This window comes from Macaca mulatta, chromosome 11, assembly GCF_049350105.2.
Source record: "Macaca mulatta isolate MMU2019108-1 chromosome 11, T2T-MMU8v2.0, whole genome shotgun sequence".
In the NCBI taxonomy this organism is placed as follows: Eukaryota; Metazoa; Chordata; class Mammalia; order Primates; family Cercopithecidae; genus Macaca; species Macaca mulatta.
In genome coordinates, this window is record NC_133416.1 from 126,461,780 (window position 1) to 126,480,853 (window position 19,074).

Below are 19,074 nucleotides of genomic sequence, written 5' to 3' on the forward strand. Positions count from 1 at the left end.
ACTGGGAATCAAATCTAATCTTTCTCCCTCACTGCAAAATCCCATTGCGGGGGTCCTTACATCTATGGAGAAAGTTTCCCTGCCCAGTAAAGTCTTGCTTATCATACTTTGACAAGTGTCATATGAATACATATATATATGTATAATTTTTTGTTTTTTCTTTACCGCTCTCCCCAGAGGGCGTTGAGGCTTTAGGAGCTTGGCCACCTTGTAACTGGGGATACCAACCCAGGGACATCCTTCAAATCCACTGGGCTAATGTCTCTCTCTTCCCTTTCTGCAGGTCCCCAGGGGAAAGGCAGGATACGACACGCTCTGGGGAAGGTATTTCCAGAGGGTGACCTGAGCCCTCAGCCAGGCTAGGGGTTATTAATAGCCAGGCCTTAGTGCGCCTCTCCGGGAGGGCGGCTCCAGAGCCGGGAGCAAGCGGAGGGCGGAGCTGAGCGGAGTGGCCAGGGGAGGAGAGAGTGTCCAGAGAGGCTGGTTGAACTTGGACGCGGCCCCTCCCAGCTCCCCCCACAGCCCAGCTGTTCCCTCCGCGGATTCTCCGGGGCTGGTTCATCACCTCCGAATATTCCTGTGACAGGAGACGCTTGCAAAACCCGCCTCCAGTCTCCAGCAGCAAATAAATAGAAGGCTTGCAGCCCAGGAGGAGCCAGAAGAAGTTTCTAGGCGCGTGTGCCCTGGGTTTATTAAGCTCCTGGCTCCGCTCTAGACCTCAGCGGCTCTGGCTGCCAGCCTGGGCAGCCTGGGAGGACGGTGGCTTGCTGGTCTGTCGTGAGGCAGTGCGGAGAGGGGCCCTCTGGGATTCTGCTGGACCTGCCTGGGGGTCGCCTTTGGGGTCTGGGACCCCAGCCGAGGGGGCACAACCGTCCCTGGCAGTGGTTGGTTCTGCTTCTCCCTGCAGAAAAGCAGCATTTTCGGAAGCTGAAGAATAAGCTAGCCCAGCCACACCACCTTGTTGAGTGACCTTGGGCAGGTGGTTCTGTCTCTCTGAGCCTCTGTTTCCCTCTGAGCTCAGCAGCCACCATGGCTGATGGTCAGATGCCCTTCTCCTGCCACTACCCAAGCCGCCTGCGCCGAGACCCCTTCCGGGACTCTCCCCTCTCCTCTCGCCTGCTGGATGATGGCTTTGGCATGGACCCCTTCCCAGACGACTTGACGGCCTCTTGGCCCGACTGGGCTCTGCCTCGTCTCTCCTCCGCCTGGCCAGGCACCCTAAGGTCTGGCATGGTGCCCCGGGGCCCCACTGCCACCGCCAGGTTTGGGGTACCTGCCGAGGGCCGGACCCCCCCGCCCTTCCCTGGGGAGCCCTGGAAAGTGTGTGTGAATGTGCACAGCTTCAAGCCAGAGGAGTTGATGGTGAAGACCAAAGATGGATATGTGGAGGTGTCTGGTAAGTCAGGGGTAGGAGGTCGGCGGGAGGGGGGGTGGGGCGGGGGAGTAGGCCTCAGCCCTGGGAATAGCCAGGAGAAAAGTTTCCTGAGAGCAGACGCTGGGACAGTGTGACACAGGTGACCTCAGGGCTCAGGAATGCAGCCCGCAAAGTTATCTTTATGGAAAACTTCTCTCCCAGCTCCCAGCAGAGATCTTAACCTGCCTGACTCAGCTACTGGGGCCTTTGGATGCTGATCAATCAGAGTACAGACAGGAAAATAGAAACCACGTTGGGTATTTTGACAGAGGGCATTTAATATAAAGAACAGGTTAAACAGATACGAAAAAATTAAAAAACAAAGAAGAAATGGGATTTCATGCACTCCAGCATCACAACACAGGGTCTAGAAGTTCACGTTAAGGCTGAGCAATGATAGTGTTAATATCCACAACTGGTTTCCAGTGAAACACCTCTCCTTGTCCCAGACAAGGAAACTGAGGCTTACCAGTAATTGTAGTAACACTAACTGGTAACTCTGAGTACTAACTATGTGCTCAGCACTTTGCTAAATACTGTTGCCTATCATATCTCAGCTAACACAACCACCAGAGGAGGTGGGTACTGTTTATCTTCTTATTTTTTTGCAGATGAGGAAACTGAGGTATGGAGAGATTAATGTAACTTGTTCAAGGGCATCAAAGATTCAGACTCAGGCTGTCTGGGAATTAGGAGGCCAGAAAGAAGGAATGATTTACTGAGCACCTGCTAGGTGCCAAGGGCTGGGCTGACATTCTTATACTTCTTCCCCAAAATCACCCTCAGTCAAGTCCAGAGTAGCAGGGGTGTCTAGGCCCATCTTGCAGTTGAGGAGGCTGAGGCCTAGGTGGGACTTGTTCACAGTCATGCCATGAGTCAGCAATAGGAGTGGAGTAGGGACTGGGCCTATCCACAGCTTTAGGCTCAGGGCTCTCACGGCCACATCCCACCCTGGGAGAAAGAAACATACAAGGGGGAAGAAAGAGAGAAGACAGGAAGCTCAGCCCCTGTTAAGCTGGGCAGCAGAAAAAGCTTTCTTTTCCTTCCCTCCCGCTCCATTAAAAAGAATGTGTTCCCGGCAGAGGCTTGCCTTCCAGAAAATCAGTCAAAGCCATTGCAAACACAGGCTGGGCAGGAACAAGCCCCGGCAATGTTCAGGGGGAGTTTCAAGCCAGTCATGGCAGAATTATAAACATCAGAGGCTCCAGCGGGTGTGGTGGGCTGGGAGACTTGCTGGGGCCACGTGCTGCTGACAGGGTCAGCCAGATCTCTGAGTTGGCTGGGAGCCAGGCACGAGTTCCGAAACTGGCTCCAACTCTAACCAGCAGGATGTGCAAATTACTTTACATCTTTGTGCTTGTTTTGTTTCCTCATCTGGAAATTAGGGTTCAAATGGTTATACTGTAAAGATTGTTGTATTAAATGAGGTGATGCTGTACAATGTGTACCTACCTGTGAACCCAGAAAATCTGAGACATATCTCAGTTCATTTAGGAAGTTTATTTTGCCCAGGCTGAGGACATGCCCATGACACAACCTCAGGAAGTCCTCCTGTCACATGCCCAAGGTGGTCTGGGCACAGCTCAGTTTTACACATGTTAGAGAGACATGAGACATCAATCAATATATGTAAGAAGTACATTGGTTCCATCTGGAAAGGCAGGACAACTTGAAGCAAAGGCAGGAAGATCTGAAGTAGGGAGAGGTTTTCCAGGTCACAGGTAGCTGAGAGACAAATAGTTCTTTTGAGTTTCTGATTAGCCTTTCCAAAGAAGGCAAGCAGCTATGCATCTATGTCAGTGAGCAGAGGGCTGACTTTGAATAGAATGGGGGGTAGGTTGGCCCTAAACAGTTCCCAGCTTGACTTTTCCCTTTAGCTTAGCGATTTGGGGGCCCCAAGATTTATTTTCCTTTCACATTTCTACGACCTGGAACACAAGGAATTAGTAGTATTATTGCCATCGTTGTTGTTATAATGCCAGGCATCCAGGAAGGCCCCAATAAATAATGAATAATAGATTCTCTTTGAAACCTGGGTTCAGATCCCAGCACTGCTGTTCACTAGCATGATGGATGTGGACAAGAAAGTCTTCTCATCCCTCTGAGCCTCATTTCTCCTATCTGCAGAATGGGGATCATAATACTATCTGTCCTGCAAGAGTGTAGGAAAGATTAAACATATACAGACTATCTATGATCACATATGCAGAGTGTCTATAAAATGGAGCTAATAATAGTGCTTGGCTGGCATTCTGTAAACAGAACGATTATCACCATTCCTTCTGTCCTTGTTTTAATTAGGCTCTTAGATGCTTCCAGCCCAAGTCCAAGGGTCTTCCCTACCCTGTGGCCTCTCTAGGAGACCCTCTGTCCAGCCTGGAGGGCTTTTCACCATCCTCTTTTGTAGGTGCTTCATAACAGGTGGGGTCTGGCAGCTCCATGTTGAGATCTCAGCTAAGTATTTTACTAATCCAGAGGCTTTGGGTGAGTCATGCAGTCTCAGTTTCCGCATCTGTAAAATGGGGTCATTGGGAGCTTACATAAGACTGAGACAAAGCTTTTCAGATGTACAATTAGTGACATCGGCTGGACAGAATCCAAATTCCCTGAGAGTCCATACAAGTGCTTTCAAAGAAAGAGTTTAAAAAAATAAAATTGATATCAGGCGCTCTATTTAAGAAGCAACTTTCGGGTCGAGTGCGGTGGCTCATGCCTGTAATCGTAGCACTTTGGGAGGCCAAGGCGGGAGGATCACTTGAGGTCAGGAGTTTGAGACCAGCCTGGCCAACATGGTGAAACCCTGTTCTACTAAAAACACAAAAATCAGCTGGGCATGGTGGCAGGCACCTGTAATCTCAGCTACTCAGGAGTCTGAGGCAGGAGAATCGCTTGAACCCAGGAGGTGGAGGTTGCAGTGAGCCGAGACCATGCCACTGCATTCCAGCCTGGGCAACAAGAAAGAAATTCTGTCTCAAAAGATATAAAAAATAAAAATAAATAAAAAGCAATTTTCAAGGGAAGTTGGAAGTCAGATCCACTTTCCCACCCTGTACCACATAATGACAAATCCATTCCTCCACAAGTATGTGCTAAAGGCCTACATGTGGTGGCTCAGTGGTTCCTCATAAGGACCTCCTAGGAAGTGTGGGTAGGTTAACCCCATTATGCAGATAAGGAAACCGAGGCCCAGAGAAAGTAACTCACCTGAGATCACACACTTCTCCCTGGCAGTGTCTGAGATTCAATGTCAGGCCTCTCTGACTGGTTCTGAGCCAGGATGGCTGGATCTACTTCTGGCGGTGTGACCCTGAGCAAATCCCACAGCCTCTGGAGCCTCAGTTTTACTGTTGGTCTTATGAAGAGGTAGACAAGATCAGAATTTACCAAAGCACTTCAAGTGGTTACTAGGCATTTAGAAACAGGAGTAGGAGAGTTCAGAGTCTTATATGGTACCAGTAAAAACAAAATTATAAACAGGTCTTCTCATTGCAGGACTTGTCAGAGCCTTTAAGTCACTAATGTAGTTTATAAATCTCTGAGAGGCAGCCCTGTCTTATCTGACCACGTATGAGTGTCTCATTCAAGGAAGTGTTTGGAACATGTTGGACTAGACAATTTCCAGCAAGCCTCAAATTCCCCTGCCCGCATCCTGCAACCACCAGCCAAGAGATGTTCCCTTCATGGGCCACTGGGCCAGACCCTGGCTAAGATAGAGACTGGAAAGCCCCAAGGCCTTATTGCCACCCCTTCTCCTTAGTCCCAGGGCCTTTGTCTTCCCTGGAAACAGCACCTTCTTTCTTTAGCTGGGCCAATAGTGTTCCACTTACATTTCTCTGAGGCATGTTGAAAAAAAGCATGTCTGCAAAGGGTCTCTGACTTCTAGCCTCTGGATGTATTTTTAATTACTTTTTTCTGTTGACAAAAATAAAATGTCTTCATGATAGAATATGTAGTTAGGAAAGCAAAATAAGAAATTAAAAATCACTCATAATCCTTAAGCTGCCCCAATGGAAGTATGCAAATGACAAGCAAATTGAGTTTCAGGATGATCCTCCTAACAACACTCTCTCTCGACCAGGTTAACTCCACCTCCAGGCCCCTCTTGTGGAGATCTTGGAGCTTTCCCTGCTCAGAGATCCTCCCTTCCCTCAGTCCAATACCCTATTTTCAGAGCAGACAGAGGCACCTAGTTTCTGAGAAGCAGTCCTTTCCCCAAACATCAAAATAAACCACAAGCGTTTACCTTCACATGGTACTTTTACAACTTCAGAGCCATTCTGTGACTCGCTTGCATTTGCTTCCTACAGTAACCCAATAAGGTAGGTGCTGTCACTCCCATTTCAGAGAAGAGTAAACTGAGGCTCAGAGACACTCAGAGATGAGCCAGGCAATGTCAGAGTAGAGACTTAAGTCCAAAACCCACTATTCCAGAACTTATCTGCCTGCTTTTGAATCTTTGCACCAGTCACTTCCAAGCTGTGTGACCTTGGGTACAGCACTTAACCTCTCTGAACTTCAGGTTTCCTATCTACAAAATGATAATAATGCAACTGCCTGCTTATATTATCATTTTACTATTATTATTTAAGGTTGTTGCAAAAATTAAAGGAGTTGACATAGATAAGGTGCTTAGAACAGTGGCTGACACCAAGGAAGCACTATATTACTTTGCTATTATTATTTATATCATCAGTTATTCTTCCCAGGACACCAGCTTGCAGGAGGATTCTCGGATGCAAAAGGGCTGAGTCAGAGGCACTGGCCTGTCCCCAGGGGAAGCAGGTCTCCCGGCGCCCTGGCTATGTGGAGGGTACCAAAGAACAGACAGTGCTCTTCCGGGCACAGGCCTGTGTTAGAGCCAGGCAGCTGGTGGTCACGGAGTTGGCAGCACAGGATAGATTGTTTAAGCAGCCACACATTCACAGAATAGCATGTTCTGCTTAGCCAGACACTCCAGTTTAAAATGAATTTCTTTTCCTGAGAGCAATTTAGCAATACAGATTAAGCCTTAGAAATTCTGGAAGTTGGATTAGTCTTCAGTTAATCCTAAAGAAGTCACAGGGCCTGGTGTAAAGCTACAAGAATGTTCAGGGCCGTGAAGTTCTCTCCAATGTTGGAAACTCCTCAGTGCCCCAAAGTAGGGGATTGGTTAAATTAGCTCTTATGTATTCCTCAATAGAACACTGCAGCCATTAAAAATTATGTTGTCAAAGAATATTTGGTAATATGGAAAAGTAATTATAATGTGTTAGCAAGAGAAAAAATAAGTTCCAAACATAATGCAGAGAACTATCCCATTTGATAGAATACTGATATACATGGATACTATATAACATTTACACATTTCTGAGAAACATAGAAAAGTCAGAACATATAAAATATATTATTAGTAGCTTCCTTGGGGTGACAGGATTATGGGTAGTTTTGATGGCTTTTTTTTTTTTTTTAATTTTTTCTTTTGTTGTTGTTGTTGTTGTTGTTGTTAAATTTAGAGACCAGATCTCACTCTCTTGCCCAGGCTGGAGTGCAGTAGTGCATTATAGCTTACTGTAACCTCAGACTCCTGGGCTCAAGCAATCTTCCCACTTCAGCCTCCCAAATAGCTGGGACTACAGGCACACACCATCACACCTGATAATAATAATAATATTAATTACTATTATTATTATTATTACTATTTTGAGACAGAGTCTCGCCCTGTCACCGGGCTGGAGTGCAGTAGCACGATCTCACCTCACTGCAACCTCCACCTCCCAGGTTCAAGCAATTCTCCTGCCTCAGCCTCCCAAGTAGCTGGGACTATAGGCATGTGCCACCACGTCCAGCTAATTTTTGTATTTTTAGTAGAGACGGAGTTTCACCATGTTGGCCAGGATGACCTCGATCTCTTGACCTCGTGATTCACCTGCTTCAGCCTCCCAAAGTGCTAGGATTACAGGCATAAGCCACCATGCCCTGCCTATTATTATTATTTTTTAGAAACAGCGCCTCTCTATGTTGTCCAGGCTGGTCTCAAACTCCTGGCCTCGAGTGATCCTCCTGTCTCCCAAAGTGCAGACATTATAGGAGTGAGCCACCATGCCCCGCCTATTTTCTACGTTTTCTAACATACACATGCATTATCTTAAAGCACAAAAAAAGCTATCAACAAAGAAATAATTAAAAGTTATTAGCTATAAGTTGTCAGTTTAAAAAAAATCTGGACTGCTATATTCAACCAAGTTATTTACATTCTAGATTTCAAGGCCTCTCAGAAGCACCTCCCTGTGTAAATGAGAGTTCTTGTCTCCAGAAGGTGGCCCCACAAATGAGGACTGAAAAGTAACAGCCGAATGGCCCCACCGTTGTACTAATCTTGTTTGTTTAAAGAGAAACTAGAGCCACCCTCTTTATTAAAGAAAAACAGAATGAGGAGAGACTGAGAGAATTAGAAGGTGCTATATACGTTACTAGATCAAAACCAGTTTAGGCCCAAGCCTTCTCGTAATTTCATCTTTCTCCTCCCTAAGGGGGTTGGGAAGCCCTCTCGTCCCACAGGGTAAGAGGCAGGAGGGCTGGTGGAATTTCACATCCACAGTGCTCTTAGGAGAAGCTGGGCGTTTTTGGTAGATTGAAGCATTCTTTTTCCAGGCTGTGCTTTCACTACTGGCTACAGATAATGTGGCTACATTGCTAAGCGAGAGCTGGAACAGACAGAAATTCAAGAGCAGAGGGGCGTCAGGCCCTAGAACTTGGCCTAGACTCAGAGAGAGCTGATTCGAAGCTCAGAGCCACCACGGACCTGCTGGGCGACCCCGGATCCATCACCAGGCCTCAGTTTCCATGTCAGGAATCAAAGGGAGAACGACGTCTGGGCTCAGAGTTAGGAAAGCACTCTGTTGACTATAAAGCAAGCTACGTGGCAGAGTTGCCCTCAGCACGTGACCCCACTTCAAGCCTGCCACCCAGTCTGGGATGTCAGCCCCAGGGTTCTACTGGCAGGTTAGAGAAGAGGAGTCAGGTGGGAGACTGGGAAGGTTTGGTACAACACATGGCCCAGCTTCTGTGATTTCCTCAGACTCACCCTTCATTACCTACAAACCACGGTCAACGCCTCCTTTCCATCAATTTCCTTATTTCACCTTCATAGCCAGCCTTGGAGGTGGACTTAAGTGGGTCTGTATGGCAGACAAGGTCCTTGAGGCTTAGAGAACTAGAGTCTCTAGGGTAGACCTAAGCCACACAGCAAGGCAGGTTCAGGTCCAGGATTTGAACCCAAGCCTGAGTCCTGAAGGATGCCCAAGGATCATAGATGCTGACACACCACACTTTTCTTCCTTCCAGGCAAACACGAAGAGAAACAGCAAGAAGGTGGCATCGTTTCTAAGAACTTCACAAAGAAAATCCAGTGAGTAACCTGGAGTCGCGGAGCTCAGGGTGGGAGTGGAGGAGGGGGCACACCTGGGACCCATGATCTGGGGTCTCTCCCTCTTGGGCATCTCCCTTTTAAGAAACATTCTTGGGGCAGGGAATTGAACCCTCACACCTAATGAGAAGGAAGTGTCCCAGCCGACCTGTAATAGGGTCCCAGCAGGGGTAGCACATAGATTGCATCATCTCATCTGCTCGGTGCCCTGTGAGGTGGGTATTAAAAACCCCATTTTATTTATTTATTATTTATTTATTTATCTGGAGACCGAGTCTCACTCTGTCACCCAGTCTGGAGTGCAATGGTGTGATCCTGGCTCACTACAACCTCCACCTCCTGGGTTCAAGTGATCCGTGTGCCTCAGCCTCCCGAGTAGTTGGGATTATAGGCATGTGCCACCATGTCCGGCTAATTTTTTGCATTTGTTTAGTATGGATGGGGTTTCGCCATGTTGCCCAGGCTAGTCTCGAACTCCTGGGCACAGCCTCTCAAAGTGCTGGGATTAGAGGCTTGAGCCACTGCACCCGGGGAACAACCCCCTTTTGTAGACTAAGCATCTGAGGGTAAGTGAGACAATCCCTTGTCCATAATCACACAGCCCCTACCCATGGGGCATAGCTGAGGGAGGACCCCTGTCACCAACCAGAAAGACTATCCCCTGATTCCCCCAAATGCTCCAGCAGAATATCTTGCAGGCTGCTTACTCTGCCTCTGCCCTACCGGGAGAATGAGCACCTTCTCTAGAGCATCCACAAAAATGAAGCTGGAAAGTGTCCTGAGAGCACTGCATACTACCCAGAGGGGTTTGGAGGCTGAGAGATTGGGACAGAGGAAGGGCTATTTTGCTGAGCGGAGGGAGTAAAGGGGATTCATGTTTAACAGGGAAAGCTGGGGGACCATGAGAGCAGCCAAAGACAATCAGGCTGAGGCCATGAACCAAAGCTACCATGAGCCCCTAACTGGCAGTACCTATAGGGAGAAGAGCTGCACAGTGTGGTCATGATGGCCGCACTTCAACAACTGCTGAACTGCTGGGTGCTTCATACATACCTTCTCCCTAATCAGCAATCAGCGTCACTCCACTGTGTGCATTTCTGGCCCTAAACTCTCTCTCTGTCTCTCTTTTTTTTTTTTTTTTTTTTTTTTGAGATGGAGCCTCACTCTGTCACCCAGGCAGGAGTGCAGAGGCACGGTCTCAACTCACTGCAACCTCCGTCTCCTGGGTTCAAGCAATTCTGCTGCCTCAACCTCCCGAGTAGCTGGGATTACAGGTGCATGCCACCATGCCTGGCTAATTTTTGTATTTTTAGTAGAGACGGGGTTTCACCATGTTTGACCAGCCTGGTCTTGATCTCCTGACTTCAAGTGATCTGCCCGCCTCTGCCTCCCAAAGTGCTGGGAGTACAGGTGTGAGCCACTGCGCCCGACTCCTAAACTCTTTTCCGAGCCATTGTTGCATTTAGCCTTTGCAGCAAAAGTGTGCATCGGGGAGAACAAACATGACCCTCCTTGCAATACAGGGAAACTAGGTCTCCCACAGGTGAAAGGACATACCTAAGGTCTTTAAAACTAGAATTTAGAAGGGCCCAGAAGAGATCCCTGACCTCTGAGTTCCACGCTCAGTCCTTGAGCAACGAATGCTGTGTCCTCATCTGTGAAAGAGATGCTGATTCCAGCCTTGCAGAGTTCCTGGCTGAAAGTGACATGAGGTCACGGCCCAGCGTAGGTCCTCATAAGTGGCAGTTCGTTATTACTATTGTTGTTGTTGACTCTTAACTTCTCCATCAGCCTTTGCGAAGACCTTGTGTTTCTGGAGAGATCACTCTAGCTGAATTCTGAGGCTTCTTCCAGCTTTGCGATTCTACATTCCTGTCTCTTGCCCCACGTGTCCGTCCCTGGCCCTCCCAGAGCCTCTGCAGTTCTTGGAAGCCTGTGGACACTTCCTGATAAGGCAAACGCCAAACCGTTTGTTCTTCATGTTCGCTGGCTTGCCTGACATCTCCGTGCCCCACACCTCTCCCTGGTATAGCAAGCAGATTAAACATTGCTGAAGGGAGAGGAAGGAAGGCGATGGGGAAGCTGATGTCAAGGCTCAAATGAGGTCTCAGGGTGGAGTCACAAGCAGGGCATAGCTGTAAAAGGGAATGAGTGAGAAAGAAGTGAATTAATCATCTTAAAAGGGGTGTGTGTGTGTGTGTGTGTGTGTGTGTGTGTGTGTGTGTGTGTATTTCACAAGCTCCAAGGCCTTAGGGGAGATAGCTCACTGGAAGTAACCTGATGGGAAATGCCTGAAATTGAAATTGCTCCAGGCTGGTGCTCAGCTGCTGAGCTGGGCTAGTTGTTAAAATATTCAGCGGTTCCCAAACTTTTTGGCACCAGGGATCAGTTTCATGGAAGGCAATTTTTCCATGGACTAGGGGATGAAACTGTTCCACCTCAGATCATTGGGCATTAGATTCTCATAAGGAGCGCGCAACCTAGATCCCTCACATACACAGTTCACAATAGGGTTCAAGCTCCTGTGAGAATCTAATGTCACCGCTGATCTGACAGGAGGCGGAGCTCAGGCAGTAATGCTGGTTGAACTGCTGCTCACCTCCTGATGTGCGGCCTGGTTCCTAACAGGCCACAGATGGGTACTGGTCCATGATCCAGGGACCCCTGAATATTGGCTAGCTATTGCCCTGAGCCCTCCCTAGCCAACCCCAGTCACTCTGATCCTGTCCCCAGGACCCTCTAAACCTCTCCACCTTCCAACAACTAAAGGGTCCGAGGACCCTCCTCCATCATTATGACATGCACCCATCCCTTCTGAATGGTCAGTGCCCAGCTGCACCAGTTGTTAAATATTTTGAATCTCAGCTCCGGGTGCAGGGAGTCCTGGCTCCATGAGAAAGTGGGTGGGTAACTTGGGGCAACTTGCTTAACTGCCCTGACCTTCCATTCCTGCATCCCTGCATCCCTGCATGGAGGGGTTGTGATGGGAGTGAGATGATATGTATAATGCATTAAGCATGGAATACAGACTCAGGGCTTGGTCCGTGGGAATTAATATTATGAAAAGGCTTCACAAGGCTGGACTCACACTCCAGCAACTGGGACTCCTGGGAGCTCCTGGGTCTGCCCAGACTCTAGACACCAAGGAGTCGAACTGGAGTCTGGGACACCTCTGGACCAATCTCAGGAGGCCTCGTTGTCTCCTCTCCCAGGGAAACCTCCGGTCATTAGAGGACAGGGAGATTTCTTCAGCCAGGCTGAGATCCTTGGAGATTTCCACCCAGGCAGGATGCTATAGCTGTTTGCCTTAACTATGGCAAGGAAATTCATCCCAACACATCCATCTCTGTGTGAAAGGCCCCATTTGGACTGAATAAGGAGAGGGAGAGGTCTTGGGTTTCCTCTCAGGCTGGGGGCAGGGCAAGGACTGCAGCTGGCCTCTTTCCCACACTCAACCTGGATAAGAGAACAGGAAGACAAGGGTGCAGGAAATTACCGAGGGAGGATGCCTGGAACCAAAGCAAACTTTATTTTCCTGGTTCCACATCTTCCCAGATACCTGTTCTGCCACTTATGACACCTATGACATGCCCAGAACCATGCTAAGAGATTTATAGATTTAATTTTATTTAATCTTTAGAAGAATCCTATTGAGTAGGTTTGTTTTGTTTTGTTTGTTTGTTTTTTAGAGATGGAGCCTGGCTCTGTCACCCGGGCTGGAGTGCAGTGGCGCGATCTCAGCTCACTGAAACCTCCATCTCCCAGGTTCAAGCGATTCTCCTGCCTCAGCCTCCTAAGTAGCTGGAACTAAAGGCATGTGCCACCACACCCAGCTAAATTTTTTTTTGCATTTTTAGTAGAGACGGGGTTTCACCGTGTGGGCCAGGCTGGTCTCAAGCTCCTGACCTTAGGTGATCCACCCGCCTCGGCCTCCCAAAGTGCTGGGATTCCAGGCGTGAGCCACCATGCCTGGCCTTGAATAGGTATTATCAAGCCCATCTTGTGGGTAAAGAGACTGAAGCTCAGAGGAGTAATGGGATTCAACTAAGGTCACACAGCGAGTAAAGAACGGATCTGGAATATAGTATTATTAAGCCTTAAAATAGAAGGAGGCTGGGTGCAGTGGCTCATGCCCGTAATCCCAGCACTTTGGGAGGCCGAGGCGGGCAGATCACTTGAGGCCAGGAGTTCGAGACCAGCCTGGCCGAGATGGTGAAACCCCATCTCTACTAAAAATACAAAAATTAGGTGGGTGTGGTGGTGCACACCTCTAATCCCAGCTACTCGACAGGCCGAAGCAGGAGAATCACTTGAACTCAGAGGCAGAGGTTGCAGTGAGGCAAGGTCACACCACTGCACTCTAGCCTGGGTGACAGAGGAAAAAAAAGAAGGAAATACTGCCACTGGCAACAGCATGGATGGAGTGAGGACATTCTGCTAAGTGAAATAAGAAAGACACAAAAAGAGAAATCCTGCATGATCTCACCATATGTAGAATCTAAAATCGTCGAACTCATAGAAGCAGAGAGTAGGGTGGTAGTTGTCAGAGGCCAGTGTGGCGGGGGAAATGGGGAGATGTTGGTCAAAGGGTACACGGTTTCAGTTTTGCAAGATAAGTAAGTTCTGGGGGGCTAATGTACAGCATGGCAATGATAGTCTATGATACTACATTATATATTCAAAATTTGCAGGTAGCGTTGCAAAATTAATCTTCTTAACTTAAATGTAATCTTCCCGACACACACAGATACACAAAATATATGTTAATTAGCTTGACTCTGGTGATCACTGTATTCACCATGCATATATACATCAAAACATCAAGTTGTATACCATGTATATATAGATATATACAGTTTTATATGCCAATAATATCTCAATAAAGCTGTTTTTTAAAAAAGAGCAGATTGGGACCTGAACACAGCTCTCAACTTTCAAAGTCCATGACCTTCCTATTTGGTTAGGGGAAACCAAATTACAGTCATTTGCAATACCGTCATTCGCATCCCATCTTCACTATTTTTTGCCTTATATGCTTACATTGCTGTACCATGATTTACTAAAGGTTTATTTTTTCTTTTAGATCAACTCATTTTGATAAAGTTAAATTCTCATCACTAAAATGTTCACTGAGGAAGGCAATCATGAAATAAATCCAATGAAAGCAAAATGTGGTTAAATTCTAACTAGATAATATTTCCTGCCTACGGGCCTCAGTTCTTTCATTGTTAAAAAGGGAAGGTAGCAAGTGATAGAGGCTGAAGGCGTTAAAGGCATATTAGCACTTAGCAGAGACATTGCTTCAGATGTAAGTAGAAGCACTGAAAGAGAAATGAAGAGGAATTACTTCCCACCAAGTGGGTTCAACATGCAAGTCACCTGGTGAGAGACCTTGGGCATGTCTATCTCTCTGAGCCTCAGTTTCCCCATAAGTTATATGAGACCATTGTCATGGGCAATCAGGAAGATCCTTTGGGACCCTGATACTCTGTGGTCCAATGATACCGCAATTTGTATGATACTCCATCTTGCTGTCAAGATGCCAACATGTAAGGCCAAAGACTGCAACGTAATTCTCACACCACCCTAAGAGGTGGATACTATTATTGCCCCCCTTTTTCTGCAAAGAAATAGGTTCAGAGAGGCAAGATCACCAGCCCCATGCTCTGTGGTCAGGAAGAGTCAGAATTTGAATGCAGGTTGGCCTGCCTGCAAAACCCATGCTCTAGGCCATAGCTACCCTGTCACACTGTACCTGGTGTGCACTGGGTTGGTGTGCACATGGTTAAACAGTCAGCCCATCCCCAGCAGTGGGAGGGAGCTGTAAACTTTTGACCTTGTCTCTGCTTCAAAATCTTGACTTGGCAGCTTTCTAGTTCCCTCTTTTTCTTCCAAATGTGCTTCCCAGAAGCACCCTTGTTCATTTCCATGGTTCCAATTTGGCAAGGAATCTCCTGGGTAGATATGGCTCATGTGGCTACAGGATGCTGGAGAGAGAGAGCAAGAGAGAGAGAGAGAGAGAGGGAAAGAGAGAGAGAGTGTGTGAAAGAAAGACTCCCCAGCCCCTCCAGAAGGAGTCCTGCCCATGATCAGGAATGGGCTTACCTCATGCCTTGGTTCTTCCATCGAGACCCTTGTATTTACAATAGGCAGAGCTAACGTGGACAAGTGGAAAGATTTTGATTGAACTTCTGGGCCTTCCTGCCATAGTCCTTCTTTCAAATATCTGGTGCTGGGGGAGGCAGGAGAGCATCACAGTCAGGTACTCTGAGTTTGGAGACCAGGATTCCAGTTCCAGTTCCTTTCTGCCGTTTGCCAGCTGAGCGACCTTGGGCAAAGCAGTTCACTTCTCTGAGCCTCGGTTTCCTCATCTGTAAGATGGGGAGGGCAATGGAATCTGCCTGGTGGGATTATTGTTAACACCAAAATGATATGATTCAGCTAAAGTACCTGGCACATAGAAAGTACTCAGAAGGCCATGGATTTCATGATTAAAAAAAATAATGGCACCCCAATGAGACCACTATATGTCCTCACAATTTTAATAGTTTGTTGAAGAAACCAAATTCTCAATAGTCTCATTCACTCAAAGCAATCCGAAAATCATAAAAATACCTTATTAGGGCTGAGGCAGGTGGATCATGAGGTCAGGAGATCGAGACTATCCTGGCTAACACAGTGAAATCCCGTCTCTACTAAAAAGTACAAAAAGTTAGCCAGGCGTGGTGGCGGGTGCCTGTAGTCCCAGCTACTCGGGAGGCTGAGGCAGGAGAATGGTGTGAACCCGGGAGGCGGACTTGCAATGAGCCGAGATCGTGCCGCTGCACTCCAGCCTGGGCGACAGAGTGAGACTCCATCAAAAAAAAAAAAAAAAAAAAAAAAAAAAAAAAACCTTATTAGAACTTGGACCAGATTTAGGTTTAGAAATTCCATCTTCAATGCTTTCTCACTTATTGAGCTTCTCATCTGATTTCCCCCAAGTCTCTGTTTTGTGATCTGTAGAATGGGCATATTAATGCTTACCTCTTAATCATCCTCTTATAATACTCCAACCAGGTATTGTCTATAACTGAGTTTTAAGAACAAGATAATTGGCTAGGCTCGGTGGTTCATGCCTGTAATCCCAGCACTTTGGGAGGCCGAGGTGGGTGGATCACGAGATCAGGAATTCAAGACCAGCCTGGCCAACATGGTGAAACCCCATGTCTACTAAAAATACATAAATTAGCCAGGCGTAGTGGTGGGTTACTGTAATCCCAGCTACTCAGGAGGGTTGAGGCAGAATTGCTTGAACCCGGGAGGCAGAAGTTGCAGTGAGCCAAGATCGTATCACTGCACTTCTGCCTGGGTGACACAGTGAGACTCTGTTTTAAAAAAAAAAAAAAGAAGAAGAAGAAGAAGAAAATAATAATAATGATCTGCTAAGTGATTGTATTAGTCTGTTTTCACACTGCTGATAAAGACATATCTGAGACTACGTAAAAAAAAAAAAAGAGGTTTAACGGATTCGCAGTTCCATGTGGCTGGGGAGGCCTCACAATCATGGCAGAAGGTGAAAGGCACGTCTTACATGGCAGCAGACAAGAGAGAAAATGAGAACCAAGCAAAAAATCTTATAAAACCATCAGATCTCGTGAGACTTATTCACTACCATGAGACCAGTACGGAGGAAACTGCCCGCCACCCATGATTCAATTATCTCCCATCAGGCCCCTCCCACAACACGTGAGAGCTACAATTCAAGATGAGATCTGGGTGGACATAGCCAAACCACATCAGAGATACTTAGGTTATGAACAAAATCAAGGCTTATTTTGAATACCATAGAGTATTTGAATACCATAGAGTATGTTGCCATCTGAAATCTACGTGTGGCCAGCTTGGCCCCTTTTATCCACCAAGGTGCCTAGTGCTTGCATCACCCATAATGCATTTTGTAGTGAAGCACTCTGCAGCAAGCACACGTCAGATGAAAATGTGTTGCCTGCTATGCATAACACCCTACTTGTGCTCTATAAAGGGATGGTAGTGGTGCCATTTCTGCTAGTAATTGTGGTTAGTAGTGGGTATTAAGGTGAAGACTTCAACCTGGGACCAAATATGTGGTCCACAGCTCTCTTTTAAGTTAAGAACTACTGTTCAAACAGCACTTTACCATTTCAAAGCATACTCAGACTCTGAAGTTCAAATACTCTACAAGTTCAATATTATTATCCTCATTTTGCAGATGAGAAAACAAGCTCAGAGCAATGGAATAATCTTCCCAAGACCACACAGCTAGAAAGGGGTAAAGCCAGGTTTCAAACCCAGCATTATATGTCCCCAAAGCCTAAGCTCTTATCAAAAATATTTCCTCTCAAGTGAATAAAATAATGTTTAAGCTATATTAACAATAATAAATGAATAAAATCATATGTTTCTCCTAGGCTTCCTGCAGAGGTGGATCCTGTGACAGTGTTTGCCTCACTTTCCCCAGAGGGTCTACTGATCATCGAAGCTCCCCAGGTCCCTCCTTACTCAACATTTGGAGAGAGCAGTTTCAACAACGAGCTTCCCCAGGACAGCCAGGAAGTCACCTGTACCTGAGATGCCAGTACTGGCCCATCCTTGTTTTGTCCCCAACCCTAGGGCTTCTCTGATTCCAGGGTATATTACTTTAGCTGAACTCAGATTTAGTGCAAGTAAAATGTTGGGGGGTGCGGGGGTGGGGACTGACCACAGATTCCCTGGATAGTGTAGTGGTAGATTTTTCCACAAGATAGCGCAATTGGCAAACCATGCTTGGTTGCGTTAGGACAAAATCCTAGTTTTTCTTTCTTTACCTTTTCTATCTTGATGAAAATGTTGCACATTCTATAGTTGCAAAACACATAAAAGGGGACTTAACATTTCACGTTGTATCTTACCTTGCAGTGAATGCAAGGGTTACTTTTCTCTGGGGACCTCCCCCATTACCCAGGTTCCTACTCTGGACTCCCAATTCCCATGGCTCCCAAACCATGCTGCATGGTTTGGTTAATGAAATCCAGTAGCTAACCCCACTGTACTTCCACATGCCTGGCCTACAAAGGGTGATATACAGGTCTTATATCCCTATACGGAATTTGTCCATCAATCACATAAAAACAAACAGTGCCTTCTGCCCTCTCTGCCCAGATATTTCCAGCATGTTCCCAAGGTTTCCAAGTTAGCCTTCCCTAAGGACTCTGGGAGCCTCTCAGTTTATGATCTGGCCAAGGTCCCCATTTTCTTCTGTCCCCTATGTTTAAGTCGGGATTTTTACAGAGGGAGCTGTCTCCAGACAGCTCCATCAGGAACCAAGCAAAGGCCAGATAGCCTGACAGATAGGCTAGTGGTATTGTGTATACGGGAGGGACGTGTGTGTCATTGTTATTTGAGTTATGCTGTTGTTTAGGGGGAAATAACAGTAAATAATTAATAACAATAATAATAAAGGAGCTGACGTTCTTAGCCTCGTGTGGTTCTTTTAATGAGGAACTAAATGTAATACCACCTAGATATACAACATCAGTTAGCAATTCTGTGGCTTAAAGTAATGTTTCCTGATGAATAGTGGCTTAAATGATATAAATAGCTGTTTTCTAACTTCACCAAAAGTTTAGAGGTAAGTAGATACAGAGTTGTTTTTTTCAACTGTTATGCCACAAAGAGCCCAGGATATTTCCATTTTTTTCTCTGATGTCTCTGACAAGTTTACATAGTCACAGTCTATCCTCATGGTTGCAAGATGGCTGCAGCAGCTCCAGGCATCTCATCCTCATATGACATTGTATGGGAATAGAAGGAAATCATAAAAAGGTATTATCACCTAGCTTCTTTTATCAGTGAGCAGGATATTTTCCAGAAGCTCCCAGCAGACTTCTTTTTCTATCTCATTGGCCAAAAGTGGGTCACATGCCTACCCTCAGACCAATTTCTGGCAAAAGGGAAAAGGATGATCATGACAGGCTTGGATCAACATCTTCTCAGGCCAGGAACACTGCTGCCTGAACAAAACAAGGTTCTGTTAGGAAGGAGGAAGGAGGCCTAGCAGTTCTGAGGGCAATTAACAGTGTTGTGGCTGCCACGGGTTTCTATGCTGCCAGGAACGAACACAGATCCCTGAGTGTAGGGAAGGAAGAAGGGCTTCTGGTAAGTGCCAGGAGACCCAACTCAAACTAATTTAAGCCAAAAGGGGTATTTATTGCTGCGTGTAGCTGAGAAGTCTGGGATAAGAGCTGCTTGCTGCTACAGC

At 46.7% G+C, this 19,074-nt stretch overlaps 1 protein-coding gene and 1 long non-coding RNA gene across 2 annotated transcripts; one reads left to right on the forward strand and one right to left on the reverse strand.

The window, feature by feature from the left end:
• Positions 1-804: 804 nt before the first annotated feature.
• HSPB8 (heat shock protein family B (small) member 8) lies at positions 805-18,237 on the forward strand (the record flags this gene model as incomplete). Its single annotated transcript, NM_001032937.1, is given in 6 exon segments — positions 805-1,088; positions 1,090-1,095; positions 1,097-1,106; positions 1,108-1,396; positions 8,738-8,801; positions 17,246-18,237. Coding segments are annotated over 6 exon segments (588 nt in total). The 5' UTR covers positions 805-1,029.
• Positions 1,605-7,554, reverse strand: LOC144333145 (uncharacterized). The gene is made up of 2 exons (XR_013401544.1): positions 7,492-7,554; positions 1,605-3,696 (listed from the first exon to the last, which is right to left on the reverse strand). It is a non-coding gene; the product is annotated as an uncharacterized LOC144333145 (long non-coding RNA).
• Positions 18,238-19,074: the final 837 nt, after the last annotated feature.